Source organism: Anopheles ziemanni, chromosome 3 (genome assembly GCF_943734765.1).
Source record: "Anopheles ziemanni chromosome 3, idAnoZiCoDA_A2_x.2, whole genome shotgun sequence".
Taxonomy (NCBI): Eukaryota; Metazoa; Arthropoda; class Insecta; order Diptera; family Culicidae; genus Anopheles; species Anopheles ziemanni.
In genome coordinates, this window is record NC_080706.1 from 25167730 (window position 1) to 25176747 (window position 9018).

General features: G+C 44.2%; 1 protein-coding gene across 1 annotated transcript; it reads left to right on the forward strand.

Annotated features, from left to right (window-relative positions):
- The first annotated feature begins 3120 nt into the window (after positions 1–3120).
- On the forward strand, positions 3121–7728 carry LOC131283991 (exocyst complex component 4). The gene is made up of 11 exons (XM_058312841.1): positions 3121–3242; positions 3627–4350; positions 4423–4547; positions 4617–4672; positions 4766–5334; positions 5407–5527; positions 5593–5795; positions 6276–6474; positions 6555–7200; positions 7276–7482; positions 7552–7728. The coding sequence occupies exons 1-11, from the start codon at positions 3189–3191 to the stop codon at positions 7726–7728; spliced, it is 3081 nt and encodes a 1026-aa protein (XP_058168824.1). The 5' UTR covers positions 3121–3188.
- The last annotated feature ends 1290 nt before the right edge of the window (positions 7729–9018 follow it).

A 9018-nucleotide genomic window follows, 5' to 3' on the forward strand; every position in this document is an offset into this window, starting at 1 on the left:
AACCAAAAATTTAATCTGCACATTCGAACGCGGTATTGTTGCCGACATTTGCACCGTTTGTAAGAAGTTTTTTAATTATATAGTTTAGAGAGTTACAGTAAACCCAAAAAATCCTTTAATAATCCTTGAATGTTCCTTCTTTGTGGGATAAGTTGAGTCTGCTGGAAACCAGGTTTTTGCGACCATTTTTTCGCCCAAAACATTATAAATCAAAGCACGTAAAATATAAAAGGATAAAAAATTAACGAAACGAAACCACAAACAACAACAAAAACAAACTGTTCTGAATTGTTACTCTCCTGTCGAAGCCTCGCTTGGCACATATACTCCCCATCGTGGTAATCCGTGGGCTGTTCTTCTTCTCTCGGTTCTAGTTCACGTCCTTTCTGTTTTCCTTTTCTTTTCCTTGTAAATATTTTATGTTTATCCAATTAGGTACCGATTGCTTCTTCTCTCTCGTACACAGATACACATACACACTTTCACGACATACACTAGGGAACACTACTCATCTGAAACGATCATCCACAAGGCGACATACAAAAAAACAATTAACACAAGAGACACACAAACTCACTGTCAAACAATTCAGAACAGGAATGGCCTTAAAAACAATTTTTTAAATACAAAAACGAAAAAAATAACGAAACAAATGGACGAAGTCAATCTATTATATACCAATTTAAATGAGATAAATAAAGTAATTACATTAGCATGCAAATAAAAATGACAAAAACGAATGGCAATTAATATAAAATGGAAGGTGAAAAGAAAAACGCGACGAAACGTTGTCTATTGTATGTGTAAAATTTTAAACCCAATAAAAACGCATCAATAAGAGAGGAAGAGATAATGAGAGCTAAACATACTGAAAGGGGGAAGGTGTACAATTTGATCATCTTAAAACAAAATCTGTGAGCTGCAGAAAGGGGTTGCGTCAGGGGATGTAGAAAGATTTAATGAAATGTGTGTGATTATGGAAGCATTAGAATTATAATAATATACATATTATATAGGCAAAATGGCAGTGCTGTACGGCAAGCATTAAATTTACATTTAGATTGTCGAAAACAAGAAAGTCAAAAATATTAACCCAAAAATGATAACCAAAACCCAACTGTTCGACAATGTGTCGAAGTTCTCAAATCGTAAGGACGTGTATCGCGTTTTTCAAAATGATTTTTATTTACATTTTTTTTAAGCAAAGCGACTACGTGCGGAGTGTTGGTGTAGAATAATAGCGCGTGTGTGTGTGTGTGCGTTGGGAAACCTGGGAATGTCGCGGAAAGCAAGATTCCAGGAAAATTAAAAACGAACAGAACAACTCACAATCATTGATACCCAAAGTGACTTCAAAATATCATCCGATTCGGTCAGCGCTGTGTGAAATATGAATCGATCATCAAATGTTTGAGTTTGTTGGAGGCTATGAAACATATTAAAAATAATTGAAGCTAGATCCAGCTGTGAATTCTTCTGAATTTTTTTTCACATTTTTCATTCTCAACAAATCCCAGCGACAAACAGTTCCATCTCAACAAACGGCTGAATAATGCATCCACATTAAGCTTATTTAAATGTTTTAAACACATTCAGCCAGCGCAAAAAATAACATTTAATGCAATATGGAGACGGAAAAACTGTAAGCAAAATAGAAATGAAGCCATCGGAAAACTGTTTGCGATAAAACTGCGATAAGCCTCGCGGGTATTGCAAAGAAATACGGAGAGATCGTGACAAGTAAAACATTCTACTAACGGCAACAACAAGAACAACAACAACAACAACACTATCGCAAAGGCGCTAGTTATATAATTAACATTGTATAGGGTCCAAAGAGAAGGGAAAACGGCAAAGAACAATAGAAATCAGTAAAGTGGTTAAAGAGTTAAGCAAAACAAAAATACGAAATAAACAAAAAAAAATGGAATCAATACAAAGATGATGGAAACATTGAAACAGTAAATAAAGCAGTAAATTAATTATGTAATAACTTTACATGACCAGCGGCGTAAAGGTGTTTCATTTGCAATAGAACATGAGTTGTGAAACAAGTGTCTTGAATAACATTCTCATTGTACTGTGGAACCATACATTCTCCGATATTTCAGGTCCTGATCGCGTGAGAATAGCTCGGTGAAGATCGCTACCAAATATATGAGAATCATTGAGAAATCTTGCAAAATTAATTCTTTATTAAAGATGGTAAGGTCAGTTTCATTGTGGCGATTCATGTAGCGAAACACAGAAGAGAGGATGATGTTTTGTGCATGTTCAATGCATTTTTATTAACTTACTGCGAGTCACATACCAATCGGTACACTCTACTAATGTGCGATTCGTTCAATTTTTAAAATAATTTCTACCAATTTCTAACCGACCACATTCATTTTAAAACGATTTGTCATCCAAGCCACTGTCAAAGGTAAAGCTTGGTTTCACGAACCGGGAATTACCGGTAAGTTCAAACTTTGAAGTACAATTTTCTCAAAAACTAAAACATACGAGAAAAATTTATTTAGAACAAAGTTTTGTGTCTTCGAAACACCATTTATTTGATAAGTACATGGCAAAATTGTTCAGCCCCTATACATTTATTGTGACCGCAAGCTGTTTGAAGCTAATTCTACAAAGGTTTGGTCATTTTCAAATGTTTCGGTCTTTCAGGCAACACTGCTGTCAGTCACGCTTGTGATGGGAAACTAAAATCCAGTGATAATAAAATCAATCCCTCCGGGACTCGAATCCCCAAATCAGAATCCCAATTTACCTTATAAAGTAGTTGCGAGACGATATAAACCAATCAAAGTCAGTTTGATACTCGAATCTCCAAGTTCAAATTCTCCTATTGTAGAGTAACTGTGAGACAATGGGAACATGCTAGCACGAACAAACTGATAGCTCATTTTTCCGCAAACAAGTAAACCTTACATTTCCGGTGTAGATCCACTTTTATCGTGTTTTATTCGATAAATTCTACAAGACACAATGTAATGTCTGAATCGAGTTAAATCGGATTCAAATACGCCAAATGGGATCCAGCCCTAAGGAAACCGGCAAGGGTTCGAGTCTTTGGATCTTCCGAATCCCGATACTGCCAACACTAGGCGAAATTGTTGTGGTGCGCTAGTTGGAATTCACGACTGTCGCGAAATTGTTATCAAACTCGCGTAGTGAGTTTTCTATTGATGGATTCCCCTCCAATGAAACCTCCGAGAGGAGTAAAATATACCAAAGAAACGGTAAGCATCGTCGTGCAAACGATGGACAATTGGTAATCCTCCGTAAGTATTCGTAAACAAGCGTCGAGAGTCGGTGAAGCATTCATCTGTGGTGCAAAAGATGATGTGTTAGTTTCAATTGTGGGTGGTAATCAATCAATTGCTCTGCTGGTGCGTCATCCCTGAAGTGGGACGATCGGTCCGTTTAAGAACTTTGGACAAACCATTGACACATAAATAATGACGAGCTTGACTATGTTCCGCCCCCCTCGACGGAAGGGCGTGTGAAGTGACATCATCTTCGTGGCGCATTACTTCTGGTTGCACAAAGTGCACATACGATAAGAAACATATTACCCAAGACGAACAACTAACGTGGCATGTGTCTTCCCTTCTAATCTACAGAGCGGCTGCGGGCTGCTCGTTTCCGTGATCAAGACCCTCGATGCCAGCGAAACGAACGAGCAGCGGGAGAGGGAGAAGCTCAAGATCGAACGGGAGTTCCGGAAGACGGACACCCGGTTGAACGAGCTGGTATCGCGGAGCGATGGCGACCTCACGAAGGTTATGCAACTGTTTGGCAAAGTGTCGACGGAAATTACGGCCTCCCGGGAGCGGATACACGTCGTGAAGGAAAACCTGCAGTCCTGCAAACAGCTGCTACGGTGTCGACGCGAGGAGCTGAAAAAGCTGTACACGGACGCCATCCAGCATAAGTACGTGCTGGAGATGCTGGACCAAATCACCGAGATACGGAAGGTTCCGTCCCAGCTGAGCGCATTCATGGCCAAGAAGCACTACCTGCACGCTACCAAGCTGCTGGTGGCGTCGATCGAAACCACGGACGGTAGGCTGAGAGGTGTCGAGGGTTTGAACGACCTGCGGCAGGACTTCCAGAACCGGCGGCAGCAGCTTTACAGTAAGCTGCTGGAGGAGCTGAACAAGCACCTGTACGTGTCGAGCACGGCCGACGTGCTGCAAAACTTCCAGCGTCAAGCGTCCGGCCGGAACAGTCAGTACGCGGCCGGTGGAGCTTCGCCGTTCCAGCGCAATGTGTTGCGACGATCCGCCGAACGGGTGGAGGCGAACACAAAGGCACGCAAGGCCTTGTTTGAGATCTCCAAAAATGGTACGTTGTGTGGAAATGTTTCGGCCAAAACTCGTTATAACTGTATTGTTGTTTGTCTGACAGGATTTCTAGATGTTGATCAAAGTGAAATTATTGAAGATACGGAACTGCTCGATCCGGATGTCAATTCGTCTTATTTTTTGAGTATTATTGTTGAATGCTTTGCATTGTTACAAAAAGTGCCTGAATCGATCGAGGTAAGTGGAGACAATGTGCAATCATTCTGTCGCAATTCTTTCATTCCATTTCCGTTTTCTTCGTTTCAGTCCATTAAAGTACAAATGCAAAGCGAACTACTGGCGATCGTCACCAAATCCACCCAGCACATAAATTCACTCGAGTACCAGCAACAGCAACAGCAGTCCCATCAGCAGACCACCACAACCATCGGTACATCGAGCACGTCGTCGTCCAGTGCAGTGGCCTGTAACGGTACCCCGGGAGGTGGAGGGGCAGCCGGTGAATCGAACCAACCGGCCCAACCGGTCCCAATGCTCGAACTGCTCGAGCTTGTGTTCAAGCAGTTCAAACTGATCGCCAACGCGCACCAGCAGGCGCTGCGAAACTATGGCAACGTAATACAACGATACAACATTCCGCAAGTGAAACCTTACGACATCATCGAGTACTGGGGGCAGGCTCAGGCAGTGCTAAAGCTCGTCCTCACCGACTACCTGGACATACAGAACGATAGTGGAGACGAGACGCTGCTCATGCGCGGCCAGTTCCCCGAGCAGTCGACCAACGTGAACGCCTTCTTCAGCCGGCGTAAAACGCCCGGCAAGAAGCTGCTCTTTCGCTTCGAAAAATCATCACACACGGCCGAAGCCGGTGGCTCGACGGTGGACATCGAGGCCGGTGGGCAGCAGGCGAAAGAACACCGGCGCAATCTGTCGAACGTGTCGAACAGCACGCCAAAGGAAGAATCGCTGCTGCTGCTGAACAGCTCGGCCGCTAGCGGAACGTCCGGGCACTTGCTGAATAGCAGCTTCCACCAGCAGCAGCAACCGGGGCACTACTTTGGTGGCCGGGATGGTGCAGCCGCGGCCGCTGCAGAACGTCGGAAGCGAGAGCGTGCTCTTGTCTGTCCGGCCGATGCATCCCTGGTGAGAAAAATCTACCTTCCACTCATGGGATACATTCAGGAAATTGAAGACTTTATGAAGTGTAAATCGGGGTAAGTAGCGATGAGCACCCAAAGCAGCGATCGTTGAACACTAATGAGTGAAACATTCTTTTTAGGCAACCGTGCAGTTTGAACACCTTCCTAGCGAACTACGTAAAGGATGGTTATCTCGCTCGGGGTCACAACCGGAACTTGCAGCTGACGATCGAATCGCTATCGAAAGCTCAAGACGCATGGCGCACGATCATTAGTCCCGAGGAAATGAAACGGCTTGGGTTGTCGAGACCGTTGCTTCAAAATACACTCATTGTTGAGAATCGTAAGTATCTATCAAAAACTATGTGTGTTCTGCTTATGAACATAACTTCTATGTACATAGTAACTAAAATGTCCATATACATAAAATTATCCAAATGAGGCTTTCCCGAACGCTAAGGCGTTGTTTTTGACCCAGTTTTGTAAATTTAGTTTTGTCGATGCTCACAAATTGATATTAATTTCGTATGTTTATTAAAATCCTTTTTTGTCTCAAATGTTCGGTTAGTACTAGTGAATTAATTCTCTACAAACGTGGGTCGTGCTAATTGAATTAACTTTACTACTCATTATATTTTCCCGTTATTCTTTAATTTAATTATTGGTGAAACTGGCTGGTTAAAAATAAGTGTTTATGCAAGAGGAACATAAATGTAGGGAGCAAAAGTCTAGAGCAATACTTGCTCATTAAAGTTAGGTTAGCAAAATTTGTATGAAGTTTAACCAATTTTTAATCAATCCATTCATCCGTTGTCCCCTTCAGGAATCGCCGAAACGAAGAAGCTCATCCAAGATCTTCCCACCTATTCGGACGAGTTGCTTAAAATGGTCTGCTCGCTGCTGAAGACGTACCGTGAAACGTGCCAGGCCGCCTATCGGGGTATCGTGCAGCCGGAAACTGAAGACAAACGCATCTATAGTGTCGCCTGGTTGAAGGACGACGATATCACACGTTTTCTGAAGTATGGTCCATCCCAAGTACATCACTTTTCGATCTGCTTCTTATGTCTGACTTTTACTTCATCTTATGTATTCACTTCAGGTCTCTGCCTAACTGGACGGACCTGAAATCGTCCAACGCCCGGATGCGGCAGCTGCAGCAGAAGCGGCTGATCAAGGCGGAACCGTCGGAGGAGGAAAGTCCCACACAGGTGCAGCAGCGTAACGTGCGGGAGGCGGAAATGCTCACCAGCAACCTGGGCGAAGGTGGCATCTCGCAGCAGGAGATTCTCTCGGACGTCGGCGTGCTGAAGGAGCTGGCCATACTGCAGGAGAGCATGGAGTGGTTTGCCGGTCGCATCAACGACTTCGCCCAGGAGCTGAAGAAGCCTATCGTGAACGGCATGGTGGCGGCTTCGCCGGTCACTACACCCGGTTCGCCCGCGCCCGCCGGTACCGCTTCGATCGTCAACAGTCCGGTGATCGTTAAGGATGGCATGATAAAGGTGCTGATCAATCTGGCGCTCGAGTTCGAGGAGCTGGCGAACACGTGTTTGCTGGTGCTGCACCTGGAGGTGCGCGTCCAGTGCTTCCACTATCTTCGCGCCAGCCCCTCCGATCGCTACAAGTCGAACAATCCGAACAAGAACGATTCCCTCGAACCGGACGCGAAGGTGCTCAAGCTGACCAAGGTGCTGTCGGACATGGACGAGGCGCTCAGTTCAACGCTCCATCCGAGAAAGACGAAGGTACGATAAAATTATAGCTTCTCGTGAAAGAAGTTCAGCTCGACTGTATGCTTTTTCCTAACGTTTTTTTTTCAGTACGTCTTTGAAGGACTCGCTCACCTTGCCGCACGCATTCTCATCATGGCGGCAAACTCGATGGAATACATCGACCACTCGGGCGTGCAGCGGATGTGCCGGAACGCACTGGCACTACAGCAAACCCTCAGCAGCATCACGGCATCGCGTGAGGTCGCCCTCGACTATGCACGTTCATTCTACGAAATGTTCTACCTAGACCCTGAGGTACCGTACTCGTACATTTCCCAAAGCTAGCCGTTTGGTTTAACACTTGTTTGCTTCCCCTTTCCGCAGGAAATTCTCACCTCGATCGTGGAAAAGGGTGCACAGTTCACGGAAATGCAATATCTCAACGCGCTCCAGTTGATCTTCCGCAACCGAGGCATCACGGATCCGGCCATCGTTGGCACGTACCAGCAAAAGCTTTCCGATCTTCTTGGCACGAAACCACCGCTAGGTGTTACGGTCTAATGTGGATTTGTTATGTGGGTGAAGGATGCAGAAGCAGCAAACTATACTACATGTAGCAATTACTGTCGATTTGAGGATTGCGTCCCTCGGGAAATAAAACGATGGATGGAGGAAAAAACTATCAACGTGGGCGAGGGATGACGTTTCGACAAAACTCGGTGTTCAATTATAGTGCTTCGTTTATGTAGCTGTAAGCAAAATCCGTAAGCCGCCATTGCTATATAACTATATAGGCAAAACATGGATAAGCAAACTGAATTCTCATTCACGTCCACCGGTTCGGGCGCGCCTAATTAATCTAAAAAAAGCATTACACCTTTTAGGTACGATAAAAACCTAAACGTGGGCTAGTACGGCTCGTTGTTGCTGACATCGTTTGAGAGCTTTTGTTAGGAAGGAATACGCTTAAAACGCTGCACGCCTTAAGCGGCATGGAGAAGCGCGGGATGAATTTATGGAATTACACTGGAAAGATACTGATATAACGAAACACTTTGGTAGGCCAGCGGTTAGTTGTTTGTAGCTGTTTGTTATTTAACAAAAACAAAACATTTGATCCTTGCTCGAAGCTAGGCTTCGAACGTAAGCGCTCCCCTGCTTCCGGGAGATATCGCAAATGCAACGGGAGAGGGGTAGTGTTGACTTACATGCTGTTAGAAAAGGAGAAGGAGAAAGAGATAGAGATAGAGAATTCAACTAACATACACCAGCAACCAACTATACTGTAACCAGCAACTGATAATTATTTAGACCGCCAGCTTGTTGGTGATAACCTGCATAAGCTCTTACGCTAGATTTAAATTGGAAAGTATTCGAAAATAATCAACAACCCGTTCCCGAAAATCTGTACTCATTCATGCTCGGCCAGGTTATTTTACGAATAACTTACCCTTTCTGTCCCCTTCCACAACCTGGTTTCGTACATTTACGTTGGACAATACTAACCCGGGAAATATCCCATACTGTGGTGCAATTGGGCAACGGAACACTTGGACAGTGCAACGGACTCCGAAATGCGAGTAATGTAAGGTGCTTGCGGAAACAGTTGATTTACTCGTTGGAAAATAAACCTTCCAAGAGGGGAAGGAGGAGATGAAACATACCCAATGTTGCAAGAAGAAGTCGGGTGCGAACTGACCGAATTCCGTAGGACAAATAAAAACTAAAAACGAAAGAATCAGAAATGAAAAGCAAATAAACCTAAAATGCAATTCTAATCAAAACAGGGAACCTGCACTGTAAAACAGCAAATAAATCAATCCGAACGGTGTTGTCCATGGAGCACGCCGG